This window comes from Vicugna pacos, chromosome 13 (assembly GCF_048564905.1).
Source record: "Vicugna pacos chromosome 13, VicPac4, whole genome shotgun sequence".
Taxonomy (NCBI): domain Eukaryota; kingdom Metazoa; phylum Chordata; class Mammalia; order Artiodactyla; family Camelidae; genus Vicugna; species Vicugna pacos.
The window spans coordinates 56,934,289-56,959,246 of NC_132999.1; the positions used below are offsets into that span (position 1 = coordinate 56,934,289).

The 24,958-nt window shown below is 44.4% G+C and overlaps 2 protein-coding genes and 1 long non-coding RNA gene across 6 annotated transcripts in view; 1 reads left to right on the plus strand and 2 right to left on the minus strand.

Annotated features, from left to right (window-relative positions):
- PLEKHM2 (pleckstrin homology and RUN domain containing M2) overlaps nt 1-8,304 on the minus strand; it is a 34,691-nt gene extending 26,387 nt beyond the window's left edge. For 2 of the 3 annotated variants that reach the window (XM_072975331.1, XM_072975330.1), the window contains exon 1: nt 8,028-8,304. In XM_072975331.1, the coding sequence (XP_072831432.1) occupies nt 8,028-8,087 (60 nt within the window). In that variant the 5' untranslated portion in view covers nt 8,088-8,304. The remainder of the gene's footprint in view (nt 1-8,027) is intronic. The other variant, XR_012079488.1, reaches the window with a different exon arrangement.
- Nucleotides 8,305-8,384: 80 nt separating this feature from the next.
- LOC140700798 (uncharacterized) lies at nt 8,385-12,442 on the plus strand. Its single transcript, XR_012079489.1, has 2 exons — nt 8,385-9,443; nt 11,590-12,442. It is a non-coding gene; the product is annotated as an uncharacterized lncRNA (long non-coding RNA).
- Nucleotides 12,443-15,518: 3,076 nt separating this feature from the next.
- DDI2 (DNA damage inducible 1 homolog 2) overlaps nt 15,519-24,958 on the minus strand; it is a 38,876-nt gene continuing 29,436 nt past the window's right edge. For both annotated transcript variants that reach the window (XM_031683706.2, XM_072975332.1), the window contains one exon: nt 15,519-23,916. In XM_031683706.2, the coding sequence (XP_031539566.2) occupies nt 22,037-23,916 (1,880 nt within the window). In that variant the 3' untranslated portion in view covers nt 15,519-22,036. The remainder of the gene's footprint in view (nt 23,917-24,958) is intronic.

A 24,958-nucleotide genomic window follows, 5' to 3' on the forward strand; every position in this document is an offset into this window, starting at 1 on the left:
TACTCCACACTCAAACCGCGATGGAAGCTGGAGCTGGCAGAAACCCTGCTGCTTTCTGAGCTCACATCCAGTGCTGTGTGTGGCATCGGCTGGGGGAGGAAGGGAGTTTTTCAAAGCCTCTTTTCAATCAGTCTTTCAAAGCCCAGGAGCCTTCGCTGGTTCTGTGTTCATCTTTCGCTTCCCTTTTCCTCTGCCGTACCTGCAACATGACCTCATGAATACTTCCCCCACCCAGACAACCATATCGTTGCTAAGGAAAATGGTCATCGAGTCACTGTCTAAATCATGACCTTAGGTTCGGAGGGCACCCTTGCCTCTTTCTAAGCCCTGTGTAATACGGTCAGAGACTTCGGAGATGTAAATACAGGGTTAGGAAGCATGCCAGGAACTTCATGGATTATAAATTCATAACGGTTATCAAAGGGCATTAGGGAGGGCACACACCTGAGCCACTGTGATCTGTTCAGTGTCTGTCTCCCCTTCTAGAGTGTAAGCCCTGAAGGGGCAGGGGCTTGGTGGGCCCTGTCCACTGCTGATTCCCAGTGACCAGAAGACTGCTTAGCACAACGGAGTCACTCAACAAATATTTGTTAAATGAACAGGTGGATTTATAGAGGACTGGCCCACAGACTGACCTTGTAGGGGACCTTGTGGGGATTGACCTTGCAGGGATGGATTATCTTTAATAATTTCAAGACAGGCATGATGGAGATGGAAAAGGCTCAGAGAAATAAAAAGAGCAAGAGCCAGAAATATGGTTCAGGTCCAGCTCTGCCCCTTCTGAACATTATACTCTTGGGCAAGTTACTTCCCTAAACCTCACGCCCCTCATATATTAAATAGGGGTCATGATCTATCCTGCAGGTCTCTTGTGAGCCTGACTGACGAAACGTGTGTAAACAGCAGGTGCTGAATGCACTAAGAGAAGGATGGCTCTGGTATCATGATCACTCCGCTTCCCATCAGTGTGTCTAGACGCTTCATGCCTCAGTAGTCTGCAACACCAAAAATAAAGAACTTAGGGTGAAACCGTGAACAGAGGCTGATTACTCACAAAAATTGAGTTTGGCAACTTCTGTGGATTTCAAATCTATGTTAGTCCCTTCCTTGTTCTTACATGTTACTGGGATTCTTAGAGTCTTTTGGTTCCAACTCTTAAGTACAGTTATTCAGGGAGGAGGGGAGACTACAGGAAACGAATATTTTCCTCCTTATGTATTTCTGTACTGTTTGTACATACTTAGAAGCAAAAGGAAAAAAAGATGAATTACAAATACCTAAGGCAGGAGAATGTCTGTGTGGCGGGGCCAGCTGCTCTGCTAGGAAGACAGAGGAGAAGCTCTCAGCACCCTGGGTGGTTACAATAACCAACAAGTCAGTGACCTAACTTTCAGCTCCAGCCAAACGGGCTCTCCCAGAAATTGTCCTTATTCTCCTGCCTCAAACAGAAGTTTGAGGACGTCCACACAGTAAGCAAGCAGCAATGAGGGGGAGGAGAGGGCTGGAAAGGAGCACTCACCCAAACCAGCCAGCCCTGCTGGCTGGTGTAGACCCCGAGGAGGACAGCTCTGGGCCCAGAGTGGCTCACTCCGCCTCCCTGCACTGCGGGGTCCCAGGTCCCCGGCTGAGAAGTCTGCTCCATCAGCAGTGAGGTCACCCGGGAGAGCTTTTTATGTTAAGAGGGGAAAGCCCCACTGCTGTCCTTGGAGGTGAGGGGACCCCAGCCTCAGCGGCACCTGACTCTTCTCCCCGCGGTGGTGAATTCTGACGGCCAAGATGAGCGCTGAACACTCGAGGGGGGAGAATGACCCACTCAGGAGCCCCGGCACCTGCCAACGCAACCTCCTCCTCCCACGTTGCTCGCGTCCCGAATACCGGCTCCTTTCTTTCCACACTGGAACACATCTTGCCCACTCCAGCCCTCACTCAACATTTGCTTTCAGACCTGTCATTTTTGTCTGTTAGCAGTAGGCTTTCAATTTTGAGGGGAATTTCTTTTCACAATGGGCTCCAGCTGGATAAGTTTTGAGGGGGAGCCCCAGGAATCGCCACTGCTCCATCTGACACTCTGGAGTGTCAATTGTGACTACAGAAAGATGGCCGGAGCCCCTCCAACTGAACGGAGGCCTGCCGCTGCTGGATGGAGACCTGTTTCTGCCTGGCCTCCAGTCATCAAACAGGGCCTTTTGATCTGGATGAGCCTAATGCCAGAGCCAAGGCCCAGAGAAAGCGAGGGCCCAGGGTGCTCTGTGATGGGGCAGAAAGGATCACAATGTCACGAGGCTGCAAACAGAGCCCTAACGCTGGAGAAGCATCTTGTAAAAGGAGAACTACATTAAAACTGAATGGGGGAAGGTATAGCTCAAATGATAGAGGGCGTGCTTAGCATGCAGGAGATCCTGGGTTCAATCCCCAGTACCTCCTCTCAAAATAAATAAACCAAACTACCTCCTTCCCCACCCCAGCCCCGCAAAAAACAACAACAAAAAAACTGAATAGGCGGGGCTCAGAAAAAGTAGTTCCCACTTCACCAGCATCTCATGCTGGGCCTGGGTGGGGCACTCATGGGGTCAGGTGCTCTTGTATGGTTCCCCCCCGGGCCTCTTGGCGCCCCACATCCCAGACCAGGTAGCCTCTGCTCTGTGAAAGGAGAAAGGGGCACAGAAATAGCTCCTGCCGACATCAAGACACGGGGCCTGGGAGTGGAACAAGGAGAGCCCCCCAGCCCTCAGCACTTCGGTTTATAAAGTGTGTGTATTTATTATTTTCTTGAGATCTTTGCCCAGGTGACTGGGGTCATTAGGGATTTTCAGAACGCTTAAGATTTTAAAACTCTTAAGAGTTTCTCCATGAAGCCAAGAGAACAAAACTATTGATTGAAACCAAATGGTCGATGTGATCCCCGCATACCTTTAACTACCGGGCCCTCTCTGGGAATGAGCTGCCCTAGCTCATTTTTAATGTTCTGGCAGATCTAACCTCTCTGGAGGAGTGGAATAGTGGTGGAAAAGTCCACCTGCCGAGCCAGCCTCTCCAGCTGCACTGACAGGCGAGGCCGGACAGCTGCAGCTCCCAAACCAGCAGACCCCGACTGGGGACCCCTGCTCGGGGACCCCCGCCCAACGCAGGGCGTGCGGTGGGGACCTGGCTTGTCCTCTGTGAGAGAAGGCTGTCACAACCTGACCTGGGAACATTCCCTGAAGGATGGTGACTTTACTCAAATCCATTTATTCGTCCCGTTTAAGGGGATCCAAATTGGGGCTGAGGAGATGGAGGACAGGCCCACCTACTATTTATTTTAAATACTTCCGAGCTACTTGTGTATTCTTTAAAACAACTACTCATTTTCTTAGACCATCGTCTCACTCTCTTATCCGAGTCAGTGTCCCTCGCTGGAAGCAAGGCCATCCACCTCTTTAGATGGGTCTTCCCTGACCACCTGGCCGGCAGCAAACTCCCAGCCAGCCCACAGGATCCTGACTGAAGCCCTCAGGACTCATCACAACCTCCGTGTCTTTGTATTGGTTTGTCTGCTAACTGCTGGCTCTCTCCTCCTAGTGGAATATCCACTCCAGAGATCTTATCTGCCTTGCTCACTACAACCCTTTCAGGGTCTAGGGCAGGGGGACATAAGGTAGGTGATTAGTAAATGTTTTTGAAAAACAAGATGCGTGGGCATATAGGGTATTTACAAGTGTCCATATTTATTCCACAAGCTTGACATAGTGCAAAAACCGAGTTACAATAGAGATTTTGTTAACTATGGGACCAGCCACCACACCAGTTTCTCTGAAAGCATCCCTGGCCTCTGGTGGGGAGGACTTTTGTGTGTGTGAATACAAAGTAGCTCCAGGCCAGATCCAGCCTGCTGCCTGTTTACATAAACAAAGGTTTACTGGTATAGAGACACGCTCATATGTGCATGGATTGTCCGTGGTTGCTTCTGAGCTGTAAGAGCAGAACTGGAGAGTTTCGACAAAGACCACATGGGCGGAAAACATCTACCATCTGACCTTTGAAGAAAAAGTCTGACAAACCCTGAGCTTGAAGAAACAGAGAAGTGTAGTGTTGAGACTTTGAAAACCGCCCAAGAGAAAACCACGGGCTTCACACGGACTCTCGCAAGGGCCAAGGTAGCTACAACCTTCTTCAGGCTTTGTTATGCATGAGATATTGTGCTCAGTGCTTTGAGTCTATTATCTCCTGTAATTTAATTCTGGTTACAACTGTGAGTAGGGTCTAACTGCTGAGGTCAATTGAGGTCCAGTAATTTGCCAGGGTCAACACGGTCAGTGACAAACCCCAAATTCCAGGCCAGAGCCGGGTCTGTGCACCTCTGAAGCCTGCACTTGTGTCTCCCATGCTGTAAAGCTTCCATGGGGGGCACCATCAGCCACACCTAGCAGAACCCCCAGCACTCTTGAGGCTGGTCTGTCTCCTCGCTGTCCTCGGAAGTCTCCACTGCCCTGGGGGTGTTTGAGGCTGTTCCTTCCATCTTAAATGCCCGCTTCTTCTCTTTCTCTGAATTCAACCGATTTGTTAAGACTCAGTTAAGCCCACCTTTTCTAAGGGCTCTTCCTTCCCTAGTGATTTAATTCTTCCTCCAACCAATAAATGAATTGTTGGAGGGGAGAGGCTGCCTTCTACAGCACAGAGGCTTTGCTCATACTGCAAGTGTACACAACAGACACGCTCCTCAAAATCAAAACTCATGAAAACCACTGCCTTCCCGCCAGTAGGGGAGATGTTATTTAGTAGAAACACATGCCAATTTAAAATGCCAACACTCTCTTTGGCTTGGATGTCTCTCTTCACCTATTAACAAATCAGCAACCACAAGCTTTATTATCTGCACCTGGGATGTTTCCAACACTCGCTCCTTTTCCAGAACAGATGGAACTGGCTTTTCATTATTAACATTTCCATTTAACTGTGCTAACTATTACCCCTCTGATTTTCTCTAACCCCCAGGAATCCTGCCTTCATAGCACAACCAGGTTCCTTGGATCAGCTGCTGCACCTCTCTGGTGTTACAGCACGTTCAGCATCACGAAGTCTAGGTCTGAAAATAGCTGAACTCTGCGACGGTGCTGAGGGAGAGTGGTTGCACTCGGGGGTACAGTTTCCGGGAGGGGAACAAGGGGGCGCTTCTGGGATCATGGATGTGTTCATTTCTCACTCCGGGTACTGGATGTGCGGCTGTGCTCACTTTGTGAGAGTTCATTCAGCTGTATACTTACGAAGGTCGGTACATTCTATTTTCTGTAGGTATATTCTATTTCAATAAAGAATTCTAATCTAACACTGTAAATCAACTATACTTCAAGAAGAAAAAAATTTCTAAAATATTCTTTGCAAACATTGCTGATAACATGGATCTTTTTATGCAGAAATCCATATCTCATTTTCTTCATGCAACATCCTTATAAAAGGATCAGTTTGACCATTTATTAGTGGTAGGATGGAAGAAAAAGGTGAAGGAACTCTTACAAATTTCAGTGAGACTGGTATTCAAGGATAAACCTGACCCCACGAATGCTGGCCCTCAAAGCCTACTACTGTAGCCCAGCTAACTGACTCCTATTGGAAGCAGATACTCTGATTTGGAAAACGAAATGCCCTTCATGATGTGAAAATCATAAAACAAACAGTTCTCTGAAACACAATATACAAAGGAGGTGGCTGATGAGTCCAAATGGTATACAACAACGTTTAGGTGGTGAGGCCTTAAGCCATCTTCAGACCTTGTAAAAGTGAAGAATCGGCTCTACCACAAACAAACAGAAAAAGTGACCACTTACTCAACAGACCCAATGTTTGTGTCCTCCCCAGATTCGTATGTTGAAATCCTAACCCCCCTACCCCCACCAATGTGATGACATTAGGAGGTGGGGCCTTTGGGAGGTAATTAGGTCATGAGGGTGGTGTCCTTATGAATGGGATTAGTGCCCTTAAAAAAGAGACCCAGGAGAGCTCCCTCACCCCCTTCTCCCATGTGAGGACACAGGGAGAAGTCAGCAGTCTGCAGCCTGGAAGAAGGGCCTCACCAGAACCCAACCATGCTGGGAGTCAATGTTTTCAGCATTCCAGCCTTCAGAACTGTGACAAATTTATATTGTTTACAAGCCACCCAGCCTGTGACAACTTATTAAGATTGGGTCAAGCATCATGCTGAACACTCTACATACATACTCTCATTAAATCTTCACAACAACCCTAATTTCATCCCTGCTTTACAGAAAAGAAAACTGAGGCATGGAGAGTAAGGAATCTATTCAAGGTTACAGGGTTATTCATTGGCAGGGCAGGGATGCAACCCAGGCAGCCAAACTCCAGGATCCATGTTCTTAACCACAATGCTAGTCATGCCTTTGGTTGTGATGCACCCAGGGATGGGTTTCCAGTTTCTAGTACGTGACTTATATCTTCTGGCATACATTACAGCTCAATAAAACATGCTGTCCAAATGCATACAATGATAAGAGTCTCGTCAAGCACATCCAACTCCTTCATCAATGGCAGCCTGATTTACAGAGTGGATCGCTGCACTCAAAAGACCCGTGCTTACACACATGACAGACTACCCATGTCTACTCCCTTTCTACTCAGACTTTCCCCATTTACTTATACATTGGAATTCAAAGACAAAATGCATTGCCCACCTGAAGCCATAATCAGCCCAGATTAGATTAGAAAGGTCAGCAGTCTTCCTTTCTCTTCCATTACCAAAGATGTATTGCTTTTAAATGAAATATTTGCTCATCCTACACCCCTTGAGTAAGCAAAAACAATACAGCATTGCATTAGCAAAGCTCAGGAAAACTAAATAAACAGAACTTTTGCTGCATGTCCACAATGTCATTTTTAGTTGTGCTTTTAGAGAAACGTTTTAGTAAAAGCATTTTGAATCTACTTTTCTTTCTTAAGCCACACTAATCTTTATGAAAGGTAAAATTGCTTGCCTATGTTGCTTTTGAGGAATTTAAGTGGGGGGGGGAGCGGGGAGACACGATCATCGAAATACAATGGTTGATTTAATCAATTCTCTTCATTTTGGTTTGTTGAGTTAAATTAATCTGATGAACCTCCCACCAACCCCAGTTTCTGAGACTATCAGGTGAACCAGGAATTCAAATTGGGAAAACAATCCAGCAGTATTCCTCAAATGTCTGTCACTTCTGGTTTGGTTTTAAGTGAATGTGAATACCTTCTGGCACGGGACCCTTTCTCAAACAAGCTGATTTCCTCACACATACAGTTACATACCCTTACAGGTCATATTTCTTCTCTACCTGGAACTGGGGCACTGATTTCTACTGCAGGGAGCCCCACACATTGTGGTGTCACCAAGTCACAGGTCACTGTCCAAAATGCAGTCCCCAGGTACTTTAGGGTCTCAATCAATGTTCTGAAATAAGTCTCTTCAAAACCGCCATCCTTGGACAAGATTATTCAAGGAACTTCCCAGGGCCAAAAGCAATGTCAATCAGAACTGAGAAGGCTGGAAGCTGCTTATCACAGGCCTGCACCCTGACTGTCAACTCGCGGAGACGCAAGCACAGGGGAGATCCAGGATGCAGTGATGCCGCCCAGGGATGCGCTGCACGCTCTGCAGGGGGGCTTTTCTGCGGCTCCCCTCAGAGTGGCGGGGGTTTGGGGGGCGATGGTTTATCCTGGCAGGTGGCAGCCCCTCTAAGTGACGCAGGGCCCCGGGGCCTGGCTTGTGGAAGCTCCCAGGATGCTGACCTCAACTTTGTTCTTTAAAAATAGCTTGGAGGCAGCGGCACTCACGTGAGCCGCCCCGCTTCCCCTCCATCGGCCCGGGGTTCCCGGCGGCTCCTGGTCCCCGGGGGCGCGGAGGGCAAGGGCGGGGTCCCGAGACCCGGCGACAGGAGGGACCCCCCCGGCCCGGGAGAGCAACCCTGGGGAAGGAGTGGGTGCTGGGTGAGGGCAGGGGGTCGGGCTGGGCCGGCCGGGCTGGGCTCGAGGCCCGGGCCGGGGGTGGGGGGTGGGCAGGCCGCGCTCACCTTCTTCACCGACAGCGAGATGTTCTCCAGGATCCGGTCCTTCACCTCCCGTGGCTCCATGGCGCCGCCGCCGCCGCCGCCCCGCCGCCGCCGCTTCCCGCGCCGGGGCCCCGGGGCCGCCGCCAACCGCTGCCGCCGGCCGTGCGGGGGCTCCGTCGTGCCGGCCGCGGGGCCCGGCGCCCGCCGCCCGGCCCTCGCCTCGCCCGGCCCCTCGCTCCGCCCGGCCCGGCGGTTCCGGAGCGCGGCCGGCGGGGAAGGAGGCCGCGGGGCTCTGCGCGGCGGCGGCGGCGGCGGCGGCAGGAACTGATGTCAGGCGGGGCGGCGCCAAGGCCGGCGGTCGGGCGGGGACGCCGCGCCGCGCCCGCGGAGCCGGGGCCCCGGAGGCCCCTCTCGGGCCCAGACCCCCTCAGCCCACAGGCCCGGGTCCCTCGGCCCTTCTCGGAGACCCTGGAGCCCGCCTGCGGCCGGGGATCCCGGAGGCCCCCTCAGACCCCGGGCATCTGGAGACCCCGCCCCCGCCAGCCGGAGACCCCCTCGGCCCAGACTCCGCCTGTAGCCCCCCCTCCTTAGCCCCGAGACCCCTCAGTGCTCAGACCCCGGCTCTCAGCCCAGAGACCCAGCCTCGCCGCCCAGTCCTAAACTTCCAGGCCACTTCGGCTCCTTGGAGCCCCTCCCCATCTCCAAAACACGCCCTCTTCGCTTCCCCTTCGGTTCCGAAGCCGCCGCCAACTCACCCTCATCCCGCTTCTTCAGCTGGTCCACATACCCCGAGGGCCCCATTGCCTCCGCCCAGAAACCCACCGAACAATTCTCCTTATCCCCCAACACTGCCCTCCCCAAATTCACCATGTTTTGAAGCCTACCTGGCTCACTTACTCACTAGGTCCCCAGATAATTATATTCCTGATACATACATTAGTTCCTCCTTTTAATTCTTTTTTTAATGTCAATATATTGTCATTGTTTTTTTTCCTTCTTTTTAAAAGTTGAGATATAGTTGATGTATAACATTATATTAGTTTCGACATAGTGATTCGACATACGTGTATATTGTGAAATGATTGTCACCCTTTTTATTCTCAAGATACCCCAATTCTCAGCTGCAGCTCCCCAGTTTTCTCTCTTCTCTGCTCAGGCTACCCCACCCTTAGCCTCCCAGACCTAGTCACCCCAGCATGGATCTGAAACAGTGATCGAGCAGATTATCCAAGATGGATCCCACCCTGTACACATCAAGAAGTTACCTCCCCGCCCCTCAGTTTCCCCAGGAGAGACCAAAGACGGTGGTAGCTATTTTTTGTTTTTATGTGACTGGATAAGGGGCAAAATTATGTGTCAGGAAAAGGAGAACAACTACTACAGAAACATGGCTGCATTCTCTTCCCACCCCAGGACTGAAGGCTATGACCAAAAATGGTAAGTGCTGAATACCAACTGTGAGTTGAACTAACTTACATACATTCGTCTCGTGCATCCTCAAACAACAGTTCTTGTACAGATGAAAAAAAAAAATGAGGGATAAGGGTAATTTGCCTAAAATCATATAGCAAATAGTGGAGCCCAGAAACCATGTGTACCCTTTTCTGGGCCAAGGATGCCTTTACCTTTCTTCATAATATTCTAGGAGGTGACTCAATAGGGGCGTGGTCTAACTCTTCAGGAAAAGAAGCAAAATCTCTAAAACCAGGGTATGTTCTTAATAGTACTGAGTTCAGGAAAACAGGGGATAACTGCCTCTGTGGAGCCAGAAAGAGGGCAGAATGACAGGTGGGCATTGAGGCTGCAGTCATTGGACAGGTAGAGAAAAGGTTGATCGCAGACGACACACTCCTTTGAAAGAGGAAAGAAATAGCCTAGTGTCCAAAGGTGTTTGTGACAAGCAGGAGGAAAGCTGGCTTGAATGACCAGTCTAATAGCTTTGGAGCACTCCCTTCCCACTCCACCCAGAGCAGGGTGCCTCCAGGCCCCAACTTGTCTGATGCAACTCCAGCTGTTGAGAATCCATTCAGCCCAAGGTGGAATGAACTAGCTTCACGATTCCTCCCTGCTGTTAATAGCAAGCCATCATCTGGGCAGCATCTTCTGTTGGGCACCACCTTCCAATAAATGGCTACTTGTGATTTGGGCACATGACAGCTTCAACAGGTGTTATTATCACTTGGCTGTATACCTGTGATGCAAGGTGGTGGCATTTCTGCCATATTGTTTCTATCTTCACACATTGGGCAATGGTCAGGTCCAACTTTTTAAACATTCAGGAGGAATTTACAGTCTCACTGCCGACCAAATTCCCAAAGTTTGCATAGGTATGTGAGTGGGTGGGAGAAGTGAGGGACATTTTAGTCTTGAAAGGCTTCTTGCAGGGAAGGGGAGGGGGCCCAGTGTACATGTTCATGTGCAGATAATTGCCCCTTGCTCAGAGCTCAAATATGGAATCCATCCTTGCCTGTTAAAAACATGGCAAAGAAAAAAGAAAAAACAAAAACAAAAAACAAGGTGCCTATTAATCCTGTTATTGGGAGTCTTTTAAGCTCAAAATCGAAACGTATTCATTTATTGCACAAGACTTTGCTGATCACGTGGAAAATGCATGCGACTCTGAGGCATCAAGAGTCAAAAGCCTCGATTGAGTCACTGTAGGGCCTTAGGCAAATCTGTCTTAATTTCCAAATCAGTGACTCAGGAAAATTTTTTTTTAAATACTGTCCTCACCTAAGTCTCTTACTGCTGACCTTCCTCCGATGAGGGAAGAAGTTGGGAAGGAAGGCAAGATCATGGAGATACCACGGACCTGGCCCACCCAGTGTCTCCTTTACTTTTCTTTCTAAAAATGTGTACTGCCTCAAGAGGAAAAAGATTGGGGAAAAAAAAAAAAAACTCTGACAGCTTCTTCCTGCCACATCCTTAAGAGGTAATTGGACAAGACTGTTAAAAAAAAAAAGAAGAAAAAAAAAGTGGAGGTCGGTTCCTTCCTTCCCCCCAACTCGAGGCAAATATAGTATATTTCCAGAGGAGGGAGTAAGTATTTCCTTGGCCATCAGGCTTGTGAAGCTGATCTCCATCTGAGAAGAGGAGACAGGAGGGGCTGATGGTATGTAACAGCAGGGGTCCAGGTTCCCACACCTTAACCCCGGCACCTGCAAGTGCAGACTCAGTGCAGCCCTAGGCCTGGGTAAACCAAAACAAGGCAGCGCTAATCAGGCGATCTTATTTGAAAATGTTGAACGTCTAGTTCTTTTCCTCGTTCCTGGCCAGTCAGCAAGATGGGTTGGTGAAAACTGGGATACCTTTCAATCTCCCCACGTAAAAGCCTCAGCTTCCTGTCATGGCATTTGGAATGACGTCCATCCTCTTCTCCGGCCTCCAAGGCCACAGCAGATCTGATTCAGCCTCTCTCCCTGACTCATCACCTAATCTGTCCACTGGTGTGTGCCAGCACCCCTAAAACCTTCTGTTTCTCAAACAAGCTTGTGTGTGTGCCTCTGAGGGCCTTTGCTGGGAAAGCTCTTCCCCAGTGTGACAGAGGCCTCTAGCTGTTCACCGGAATCTGTTCTCTCCACAGGGACAGCACTGTAGCCAGGCAGTGCCAGACTGTATTCCCCAGCCTCCTTTGCAGTGGGCATGGCTGTGTTATCAGGTGCTCTCCGATGGAATGTGAACAGAAATACAGCCGTCCACTTCTGGGCTGCAGAAGCTGAGCCTGCATGCTGGTTCTTCACCCCCCGGACAGGATGAAGCAAAGGGAATGTCAGACTTATAAGATGTGAAGAGCCTGGTTTCCTGAATACTGCCTGGAGGAGAGCTGCCTACCAACCAGGAACACTTGTCTTGGACCAAAAACAAAGGCAAGATGAAGACTTTGTAGTAAATTATTGAAATTTTTGGCTTCTTTGTTCCCTCAGCCTAGCCCAACATAACACTTCCGGAAGCCTCACCTGGCAGGACCCTTCTTGTCAGCTGGGTTTCTGTTTAAATGGTAGCTTCTCAGGAAACCTTCCTCCTTGATTGCTCCACATTCCATAGCCTCTAATCCCTTAAGCCACGCGAACCTACTTAATTTTCATTGTAGAATGCATTACTACCTGCATTTTCTTGTCTGTTGTCACTCTTCAGAGAGACTGCTAGCATGGAAGCTCCGTGGGAATCTACACCTTTGCTCAGTTCATGCAAAGCTGTATTCACAGCACCAGTTCAGTGTCTGGCACATGATACCCAGTGTTTACTGAGTATCTTCAGTGTTTATTGAAATTAACAATTTTGTTTTAAAAAAGTTTTGTACAAAAAAATACTGTCAAAATTTCCTAAAAAAAACTTTCAACACAGTAGTGTGTTTTCATGTACTGAATATATTAGCACAGGGTCAAAAATGTTGAAGACAGAAACAAAATACAAATTTGTGAAATGTTTGCCTCTGATGACGTTCCATACTCTACTATTGTTTGTACATATGTGGGAGGGGGACAGCCACCTTGAAAGTGAACGGTGTGACTTTAGAGCTGATGTCTATCTTCTAGTTTTTTTTAATTGAAGTACAGTTGATTTACAATGTTTCAGGTGTACAGCAAAGTGATTCAGTTATATATAGAGATATCCTTTTTCAGATTCTTTTCCATTTTAGGTTATTGCAAGGTACTGAATATAGTTCCCTGTGCTCTACCGTAGCTCTTTGTTTATTTTGTATATAGTAGTGTGTATCTGTTAATATTCCAAATTCCTCACTTATCCCTCCGCTCTCTTTCCCCTTTAATAACGGTAAGTTGGTTTTCTATGTCTGTGAGTCTATTTGTTTCGTAAATTCATTTGTATTATTATTTTTAGATTCCACATGTAAGTGATATATGATATTTGTCCTCTGTCTGACTTACTTCATTTAGTATGATAATCTTTACTCCCATCCATGTTCTGGTTAGTTTTTTTTTAATCTCTCTTTATTCCACTCTCAGCTGCCAAGCTTTCTTTTTCTGGGGGGAGGTAATTAGATTTATTTACTTCATTTAATGGAGGTACTGGGGATTGAACCCCAGAACCTCCTGCATGCTAAGCACATGCTCTACCTTCCCCTTGTTTAATTTTAATAGGGGTGCAGAAAATGTTTTAGCTGGCCGTAGAAGTAAAAGCACAGAAAGAGAACTAGAGCCAAATGTAAGGCTGCTTCTCTTTACATCTGATTTGGGCCTTTTCTATTCTAAGAAGATAGTGGATGAGGAATTATGGCCGAAGTCTGTATGACCATTGGTAGAGAAGGAGCTATTTGCTGATGTCCCAAATTAGTCTTAGGTGCTGGTATAATAAAAAGTACTACTTCACATGGAAGCCTGCAGACTTACTAACCTCAGAATGCCATGTTTTAAAATCCACAGTAAACTCAAGGTCAGCAGTCATCCTGGGCTAGAATCCCTAAACCTGCAAACTGACCTCAGGAACCTGGCTGGGTTTTAGGCAGTTTGTCACTTCACTTATGGTACAGCTCTTTAGGTCCTGTGAGATGAGAAACTGAGGCAGCATAATGGTGTTCATGGATTTATTAATTAAAAATGTATCTGAGGGCCTGCTATATACCAGCAAAGTTCTAGGCACTGGGAGATACTGTGAAAAGGAGACATAAATCCCTACTCTCATGGAACTTCCGTTTCAATGGGATGGAAGTTAGGAAGATACAGAAGTGAAATGTGGAGTTTGTTGGGTAGTGTCTGCGGTAAGGAAGAAGAATGAAGGGAGGTGACCAAGGAGGGGTTTGGCTTCGATTTTAAAGGAGTCAGAGAAAGCCTTCCTGAGGTGGTGTTTGAGTCAAGACCTAAAGGAATGGCAGTGCAAGGAGAAGCCATGAAGATGTTCAGGGAATGGGCGACAGCACGGTGAACTCAAGGAACACGGAGGTTGGAGTGGTTCGGGGCTGATGGGTGGGGGCGGGGGTGGGGAGGTGAAGGCGGAGGCACACAGAGCCCCTGCAGGCATTGTAAGGATTCTGGCTTTTACCGAGTGAGATGGGGCTCATGGAGGGGTTTTAAGGAGGTACGATCTGACTGAACAGAGTCCTGCTAGCTACTGTGCTAAGAACATCATGTAGACAGACAGGGGCAGGAGCAGAGAGTTACTGCAATAACCCAGGTGAGAGGTGATGATGCCTGGACCAGGGTTCTGGAAATGATCAGATTGCAAATATTCTGAAGTGGAGCCAACGGGATTTAGGATGTGTTGGAAGTAGGCTGTGAGAGAAAGGGGTCAGGGTGTTAGAGTGAACAACTTAAGGGCAAAGTTGCCATTTACTTCCCAGGAGATAGAGGAGCAGGTTGAGGGGGTGGAGTATTTCTGGCTCAGGGAACTTCAACTTGAGATACCTGGAGTCTAATATGGAAAATGTTGGCTTTTAGTAACTTTCTAGGAGGAACCAAGCCATCTGATCTTTTTTTTTTTTTTTTAAGGACAAAATCCATAGTCAAGGATTAATCCCATTAGAAAATAGCTCTGAACAGGGAAGCAGTATCTGGGGACAATTTCACCTCTTACATAAGATGGCAATATGTTCTGCTTACTTTGCATTTTAAAATTTACAACTATGTAACTTTTTTTACTTATTTTTTCTATTTCTTTGAAATTTCTACTTTTAAATGTATATCCTACCCTTGTATTTTCCTCCTCCAAGCTGTACAGATGCCTGCCATAAACATTTCAATGCATTTATTTTCCTGATACTTTTAACACTTAAAACAAAAAAATAAAGACGCAGTGCTCCGTTTCTGTGCCAAGGACCCATAATTCTTTCTACTAAAAACTGATGTCTCAATTTACTACCATTCTATCAAGTTCTGGAAGTCTCATTTCAAGTGAATTATCAAAAGACTGAGATCTGAACAATGGCAAAATAATGAGTACTTCTCATCTCCAACTAGAACAAGCCTTTGCTCTCAGCAGCAAGGAAAAGTGACAGAACGGGGGGGAATTTGTCTAACTACTCCCTGTACCAGCTGGTCCATGTACACTGAAATCCTCTCAAAGGACCCACAGCACAAACATACACAGAGCACTAACTCCACATTGGTTAATACCCCAGGGTGTTTCCAAGTTACTCATGAATCCCTACTATCACCCTGATGGCCCCTATTTTATAGACGAGGAAACTGAGGCACAGAAAGGTTAAGCAAGTTACCCAAAGTCACACAGCTAGCAAGTGACAAAGCTGAAATTCAAACCCAAGCAGCCTGGCTCTAGAAACTAGTCTGAACCACACAATACCCTACCACCAGTGGTTTCTATTACTGTTCATTAACTGCTCGTGCAGAGTCACCGAGCACCAACATTTCACATCAGCAGATGGCCGTCCTCCTGCAGTGGCTATCTGGAGGCTACTAATGGCTTGGAGATGCCCATTTCTTCTGAGGTTTAAGCTTATGGCCACAAGTTACAGCCTGGGTATGTTATTTAAAGGGCAGGGAGATAGAGACAAGGACAGAAGTAACCATTGCAATTTAGAAGAAATTGATCAAACAAGAGTCTTATGATAAAAACTTTATTGTCTTAAATATCAAATGTTTTACACATCACTTTTTCTTCAGAAAGTTCCTATTAAAAAAAGAAAAATAAAATAAAGTGTTTTGATTACTTAGGGCTGACTTACATTTCAGTATGTGACAATAATTCAAACCCAAATGCATCTAGTTCACTCAGCTGCAGACAGGTCCTATGTCCAGCCCCTAAACCAATGGCACAATGCAACCAACTGTGGGATTCCTGAGTTTGGTTTCCTTAAGTTCTCAGAGTTCTCCCAACTCTCAAAGCCAAAGCATTATGGGAGTGAATGAGCTACTGGCAAGTCTATTTTGCCAATCAGCCTAGTTCTTCTTTTAAGAATGCAGTAGTCTCAAAGCTTAAAGAAAAATCAGGAAAGCAATAAAAGAAGAAAATGGGGGGGGGGGAGAAGGGTTTGTATTTGCTAAGATTTGCCAAATATGGCTACAAAACTGGTAAACAAACCATACTTGAGTGCAAAGGCCATTAGCCCAACTTGCCACGAAGATGAAATTTGAAATAAAAACGAGCAAATCAATATTCATTGTAGGTGCATAGTTAAAAAAACAAACAAAATAGCAAGTGCAGTCAGTATGTTGATCTGAGTACATCACCAGAACTACTTCAAAAAGATGATCAGGAGAATAGAGAATGGGAATATTTTTATCATTCAGAGGGAAAGGTCTCAGATAAGAGGCATAAATTCAAAGCTGTGCAGCCTTGAGGAAAGGAGAAAGAGGTCTGGTCAGCATCAGGTAATTTCAGACCAAAAGAATCTGGAAACAAACTGATGTGGCTGCCTCTGATAAATAAAATCATTTATCACTCATGTACCTTCCCAGGAAAAACTACCCCAGCATGCCCCTTCCCCCAGTCAGGTAGTGAAAACCTTCCCATATGGATTAAAAGAAATGTAATTCTCCTAAAACTTCTAATTTTGTATTCCACATCTCTACCCTAGGTCTTCCATAGTTTGCTTAACTTTTTTAGGTTAAAAAAAATGTCCTCTTAACTCCTACACCCTTGAACCATTTTCTCTGTAGATTTCATTCATGTGCTCTAAGACTCATCTGCTATAGCCTCTCAAGTTTCACAGCCCCCAGAAGGTCTAGATTACCAATCACCAATATATTACGCATAAACCTGTGAGAGTTTTCTAACTGTATACCTCAGAAGTCACTAGTAGTTAAGGTCCAGAAATTTTACCTGTATCCATATATGGTAACATTTTAAATAATAGATTAAAGAATGTCAATTTGATAGAGCTGTCCTGTAGAAAGATTTGGTAGAGTTTGGAATCTTCTTGTAAATAAATTCTGCCCACCATCCAGTCTCAGAACCATCACTTGCTACACTTTCTGCTCTAGATTCCTATTTTCACATCTTGTACTCAGCTGCTTTAAAACAGCAAATCCTGCAGAATCCTCTGCTAAGTCCCGTTGGCCAGATGGTTAGTATTCCAGAGCAGCCATGCTGAAAGGGGGAGTGGAAAGGATGCCACAGCACACTCCATACCTCTACCCTGCACGGAAGGAGGTCTTGATGGAAGGAAAAGTTGACTGTCACCAGTGCACATTTAGGTCATCTTCCATTTACTTGCACCTCTATCCTCCCCATACCTCCCTCTTCTTCCGCCAACAGTATAAACTGATTTCTTATTACTTGATCTCTTCAAGGATTGCTACCAAATATAAGAACATTTTTGGTTGGTTCCTCCAATTCATTTTTTAAAAAAACAGATTTTTTTTAGAGCAGTTTTAAGTTAACAGAATCTAATTCCATTTTGAGTCTGATTTTCCAAATCTTCTCTGAATTTGAATCAAATCATTGTAGTATGACTTTTAAAATAAACGATGCTAATAGGCAAAGATAGATCTTGTTCTTGAAGCTAAAATTTGTTTCATGTCTCCTGACTAGACTGAAAGCTTCACAAGGGCAGCTTCTAATTTGTTTTAGTCACTCCTGTACCCCCAGTGCTCACCAGTACCTGGCACACAGGGACTTAACATCTGAAGAATGAATAGTGAATTCTTATTCAAAGACTCATATTGCATAGCCTTCAAGAGAGTACCAGTTTCCTGTTCAAGTATGAAAGATTTTCTTAAACTTTTTCTCTGCCTTGACCACCACAATACCGACAATACAACAAAGAATATAAAAAACATCTAGAAACCATTTTTTGGGAGGTATGCCTGATGCAAAAAAGCCATGTCATAATCCTGTCTCGGGAAACCTAGTGATCTGGTGCAGGTGCAAGTCTGAATCAACAATGAAAGTGAGCCTTAGGACCACTCCACACACGCCCATTTCCAGGAGGGCCATTTTCAATCTTCTCCCCATGATACTTCCACTTTTATTCCCCACCCAAATTTGAAGCCTCTTCTTGGAAAATCTAAGGCACAAGAGAAAAATCAAGTAACATCAAAGGTTCCTCTCTAAACTCTTTAATTAATTAATGAACCCCTAATATAGTCCACTGAGGGACCACTAAGGTAGGGAACTTGAGCCATGATTTTACATTTCTGGTTCTCAAAGACATGCTTTGAATTTACTTTGTTGTTAAGAGGGAATTGGCATTTTAAAAATCTTTCAGAAAGAAAGCTATTTAAAACTTGTTTCTTCTTGTGGAGGGGGTAATTAGGTTTATTCATTTATTATTTTTTAATAATACTGGGGATTGAACCCAGGACCTTATGCATGCTAAGCACGCACTCTACCACTGAGCTATACTTTCCCCTTCCAGAAAGAAAGCTATTTTTATTTTACAGAACTCCTAATATGAAAGGTAACATTCATCTTCTTGGAAAGGGAACTTTTGAGAATGCTATTTCCTTTCTGGTTCAGCCACTGACTACACTAAGTCACCAAATTCAAAGTAGAAATTTGGCTTTTTGGTATTTGTGCTAGAGAATGCATAATCCAGTCAGCTTCTCTTACGTTACCAGTGATAACAGTTTGAAATACGTAGCAGTTCAATTACCCTGCTTATCCTCATCGCAAGTGGCAAACAGGTAGGAAAAGGAAATCAGAGCATACTGACAACTCTTCTGGCCTGTTACTTGCAAGGCTGTTTTTTATATACATGGTGGGATAAAAGCCACCATAACTGACGAATATATCTGTAGATATAAAAATTTTTTTAATCTTTATAAAATTAACTGTAGGATATCTATCAGTCACACATGTATATATACACATGAGCTGATGGTTAAACTGACTGATTTTTTATGGCTTTTACAAGAGAGAGAAAGCTGTGCTAAGGGAAGGACAGGCAGATTCTACCCTAATGGGTTATCATAAAATCAGTGCCACAAAGTCTCAGATATCTTTCCATTTTTATGTAACTCTCTTACTGGAGAAACGCTTTGGGAAAAAACATATGGTCTGTGCCTCCCTTCAGTGTATGTGGAAACAAGGAGTTCTGGAAAAATTTTGTAGGCTGCAAGGCAGAAGAGTTTTCACACACACTCACCATCTCTCTAGTTCCCTTTGCCAAGCAACTGGTAATCTTTACATGTTAATGGCTAAAGCCCAAACTGTGGGATGAAAGCTACTGGCTGATGTCTGGAGGCCTAAAGAGGTACAAGTGGAAATAATTCTTACCAGCTGCAAGGGCAAAATCTACAGCCTAGATACAGCTGTCTGGTTACCAAGCACATTCCTACATACAGGAACCAACTTGAGGGAAATTGCAGAAGTCATACAGGAAAATCTTCTCCTCTCTTTGGTGAATAAACAGACACCACCCTTGGAGGTAAGGGCTGACCACAAGGCTGTCCATTACTGGTTATGGCAAAGGAGCTATCCAGTAAAGCAGCCCACTGCTGGTCACTGCTGGTAACCAGAGGAGTTCACAATGATTTTATCTCGTTCTTGGAAAAGTTAACCTCTAATTTCTGCACTTTGGATAAAAATCGACAATGAATGTTCACTAATGTCATATTCCTTAACTCCTTTTGTGTTTTAGAGCTGCTAAACTTAAAAATGATTCAAAATCCTGACAATGTTCAACAAGTTTACTTTCATACAAATGATGGACAGGAGTAAGATTTTAAAAATCAAAAGCAATTATAAGCTGAAAGACCAATGATGAAAAAGGACAAGGGTATTTGGCAAGTGGGTTAAGCTCAAAGTATTCCTAATAAGAATACGTGTACAACTATAGGCCCATCCCATTTTCCCCTAGAAATAAATATACATATACATACAATAAAAGCTACTGTAATGAAATCTTTTCCAGACTGATATATCCCACTTGGGACTGACTCCCAAATCTCCACACTATGAAAATTTAGTGGCTACACCTCTGAGCAGTGTCCAGAGAAACTGCTCATACAGAAAACTATGAGGCCCACCTTCATAAAGAAGGCCTTTCTGGAAGAGTCTGTTGTCATTGATAAGCTCCCCCACCTCACACCCACCCCACTTTGTGACCCTAAAGGTTTATAAGCTTAGAATAAATTCCCAATCATACCCATAAAGCAAATACAGGGGCCCATTGCATTGCTACTAAATTTTGCTTCAATCATAGCACCACTATTTAATTACAGTCACAGCTCTAAGTCAGTTGACAGAAATCCTATAAGCAGTTTCCTAGTGCATCTTACATCTTTGGTGTAGGGCAGGCAAAAGGATCTACAGCACATGATTGTCTAAAAGAACACTTTAAAGACAACCTGGCTAACCTGTTGTTCTGAGTGCCCTCCTGAAAACAGTAAACTACAACTCTCCGTCAACCATCGCTTAACTTCAGAGGATCATGATGAATCTACGCGACTTTCCATCATATCACTCAAGTCTCCCAACACACATTCAAACATCACAGCAAAAACGAAAGATGAGATAGGGTAGAAGAGAAATGTCTAAGTGCCCCTAAATTAAAATTTCAAAAACTCCTGAGATATGAGCCTCCATTTTGATTGTGCTCAATGACGTAAATTTTGACAGAAAGAATAAGCTTTCAAAGAGAATTAAGACTTTAGACAAAATCACTTAACGTTAAAAGTTCACAAATCACCCTTCTGAATCTTCTGTTTCAAACACATTGAAAACTCTAACCTGAAATCGGGAATTATCATTCTCAAAATTCTTTTCAATAAAACCAAGATTTCAGATTCCTGCTCGGTACATAAAAGAGTTTATTTTCCAGGAAAGAAAGTATCTAAAATCTATCCAGTAGAATTATTGCACAGTGGGGCCCACAGGACAATGATTTCCAAGGGCTAGTCCTCATATAAAAAAAGGCCACAATAAATACATCTATGTACTATGCCCCACTCTAACTTAACATGGTAAACACAAATATGACAAATTTTGCTTAAAAAAAGAAACTCCTGAGGAAAGAAAGGGATGGAAAACTCTACCAAGGCCACTTGAATCAGAGACTCCAACGACTATTTCCACTGCCACGAAAGACACTCACCAAATACACTGATCATTCCAAGCACCAAGATGAACCAGTGACAAGGTTATCACACTTGAATCTTTCACTCAGATCACATCTCAAACTGAGCTTCAGAAGAACTTCCTAGACGATGACTTTAGAAAGGAAATAAACTGTTGGCAATCAACCCATTAGCTGAACATAAGTTCATTACTCGTCATTGAGGGTTGAGATGTGATCAGTGAGATGTGATCTACCAAACCCAATCTCTAGTAAATTCCAGTGTTGAGGCCATTATTTTTCACTCACAGTTCTTGAAACATCACCAGGACATTTGCAAATGAAATTACAGCTTTTTCTTTCTTTTTTTATCTGGGTAGCACCATGTTTCGCTCTAATGTTAATTCCCTCACAATATCCCACCCAAGATACTTGGCAATCCATGCAGCAGCCTGTGATGCACAAAGCAGCCCAAGTTTTAAAACCTCCCAACTCATTCCATTAAAATGTCAAATCCTAACCACACGAATAAAAACATACCACTCTAGGAGATATTCTTCAATTTTCTGTTACAGCTGAGGAATCATAATACACAGAGCACTAAGTATAATTCCAAACACCAAACCATGTGATCAAATTTGTAAACCGAAAATTAAGTCAACAAACTGTATCTTGCCTATAGCACAGACACAGCCAAAATATGAAGTTGATCTGCTCTTAGCTGCATGGGTGGTCAGCCATTTCTCATGGCTTCTGCTTCTTAAAGCATTTACTCTCATTCTAAAATGGTATGCTATACACAAGCCATCCATTTTATTCCAGAATACATCATCTTAATGATAATAAAAAGCTTCTGTATGCACATACTGCCAATACATTTAAAAAAGGCCCAAATTTTAACAAATAGAATAGACAAATTCATCAGACAAGAGATCATAAATTACTTTGGCCGAAAAAAATCTTTGAAAAAAATCCTTAAAAAAAATCTGGCTCAACATTCTGCTTGCAGGTTTCTACATATACTGTATATGTGGTGAGTGTGCATGTGTGCATGTGTATATATATATAGCTTTTTTTTTTTTTAAAGGGAATGGAGTATGGTCTAGACCATTTTCCATGGTTATGTAGGAACTACAATGTTCTTTGCTAGCAAAACAAGAAGTGCAAGGTCTGCATTTCCACCAACTCGATGCAAAGCCCCAAGAGCTTCCTGCAAAGTAAAGCCGGCACGGAGAATCCGGTCAATGTCTGCAGCAGGAAAAATTAATGGTGCAAGAAAGGAGGGACTTGATGATGGATGGCTGGTAGGTGGTTCAAATTCTAGAAGTGGCCCTGCAGCTTCAGGATAGACATTTTCTCTTATCTCAGGTCTGTCTGTCACTGGATTCTGTGTGCCCTGACCCAAATCTTTAACCAATATGAAACTGGATGACAAGGACTCAGTCTGCTCAGAAGTCTTACTGAGTGCATCCTCCTCACCTGCTAAAGGTCTGGGTGAAATTTCTACGCCTAAGGTGCAGGGTAGTTGATTAGACGTTTTAGCTGAGGCTAGAGTGACAGAACTGTTCTCACTTATTGATTCCCTAGACTTTGGGACACCTTCTTTATCAATTAACAGGCCATCACTGGGACCCCTGAGGTTAATATTTTCCACATCTTCTATTCCAGCATCAGTTGAAGTGTCTGTTAATTCTTCGGTCTTCACTGATACCGAAATGGCCTGATGATAGGAGACTTGTGAACACTGTTCATCCTGGGTAGCTGTAAGATGCTCATTTTGGGTCCATCTTTCAGAAACGTCCTTAATACCCATTTGGCTCTCAGTTACTGTCTCTGATTGACAGGTAACTTCTTCAGATGTATTTTCTGAAGCTGGTTTACTACTAATGACCAAAAGTTCATGAAGTTCCTTCAAGGCTGCCGTTATAGATGAGCAAGATTCCTCTGTTGACTCTACAGAGGGCTGACAACTGCCACAGAGACTTAAAGAGGAGGGGCAATTCTCATAGTCTTTCATTTTTCCAGACATTTCAACATTACTTTCTGGGAGCTGTAAAACCTGAGTGGAAATGGAATTACTCAAAATTTCAGAGGAAGGGTTACACTTTGATGTTTCTACTTCCATCAAGGGATTATCTAAGGTGAGATCAGATGCACCAATGTTCCTCACATCGGGATTCTGACTGCCTGCTGAATTAAGCACAGCAACTAGGGACTGTTCAACTATATCTACTTCCATAAGTGTTTCTGAATTTGAGCAGCCAAAGCATCCTGAAGGTAGAATATTTTTCTCTGTACCCGGAAGGTCCACATTCTGCGGCATCTGGTCTCCTTTCATTGTAGATTCCAAACCAACACTTTTTTGTTGATTCTGTTGCCTTTCTCCAAGACGTTCAAGGTTCCCTGTGTTACAAAGATGTTCTCGGGCCTGTGGAACATTCTGTTGTATAACCCCATGCTGTTCATTTCTTGGTTCTTCGTGCTGCTGAAGGCCACTCTCTCGACTCAGGTCCCGATATCCTGGATCCTTTCTACTTATAAGCCTCTGTGATTCTCGCATCCTGGTTAAACTAGCTTCCTGTCTTGTGTGGAGATGAGATTCGAGGCCTTGGGTGCTTCTTTCAGCAGGAGATTTCTCCAGATTATCTGCAACAATGGCTTCTTCAAGTGAACTCTGCAAAGGCATGGCTGGACTCTGGTTTGCTAGAGCGCTGTCTGCTGAAGAAGCACGCTCAGAAAGATCCTGCAGAGGAAGGTGTTCTTGTTTTTCAGAGGTTATCTGGAATTCAGCTGAAGCCTTCAAAGCCTTCATAGCTTTAGGTTTGATGCCGTCTGGGTCACTGGGCTTGATTGGGCAGACTGAAGTAGAGACAGGGTGAGCAAGACCTGTAGGATTACCAATCTCAGGACTCTGTCCTGAAGGATGGGCTTGATGGTTAAATCCATCTGAAGTTGGTAATGATGACATCCCCAGTGAGGTAGTTTCTTTACCGCTTTTCTCTATATAGAACAATAGAGAAAGGAAAAAAGATTGATCAGCAGGTTACAAAGGCCACTAAATTATCAAAGACTACAAATCTAAATAGGATAAAACAAATCAGATCTTTAACCCTTATATTCATAGACTTTATACAAGAGCCCCTCTCATTGTGGTGAACAATTTAACATCATAGCATCAGAATATAAGATAGGTAGGTTCTTAATAAAATGTGTGTATTGTAATTCAATATTTTTATTTAAGTACTACATAAAATGGCTGTGTTAGTGGCTTAAGACTGAAGGACATTTACGTGTCTTTATTCTCAGTGAGTTCAGAACTCCAGCATGGTTTCTCAAAGTGTGTTATCTCTACCCTTCCTCTAAAATCACCTGGGATGTTTGCTAAGCATGCAGATTCTGGGGCATGGTCCTTGGGAGTAAACCTAGGAATCTGCATTTTCAGTAAGTTCCTCAGGTGATTCTTAAAAGCACAATACAAATCTTGAGGATTTCTGCATTGGAACAATTCTCATGCCAATTCACTTTTAGTGTGTCAGATGTAAACACTGAGAAATCTAAAGCCAAGACAGAGTGGGAATTATAAAGAGAACTAAGAATGTGATACTCAGGGACCTCCGGAAGACACAGAAGAAAACGTTCTATTTATTTCTATCCAAACATCCCAAAAACCATGTGAGCTTGACTCAGAACAAAAATAAGGCTAAAGATTAAACAGATTAAATCTCAATTATTATCTTACCAAATAATGCAACTTTAAAAAGGATATCAGTTACTTTATCACATTAACATAGTACAACTAAGCCAGAACATTTAAGTACTTTAAGGGCAGGGAAATGGTGGGGAGGGGTGAGCAGTGGAGGGAGACAGTTCTTAAGTTTTTCAAAGGCAATGACAATTTAGAAAAGCCACTGCAACTTACTGACCACTCACAAAAGATGGAAAGCTTAAACACCTCGATGTAAACATCATGATGTCATTGAACATCAGATCCAACTCTCCTTTTGCACTGATCCAGTTTAAAAACTGACCTTTATGCAATTAT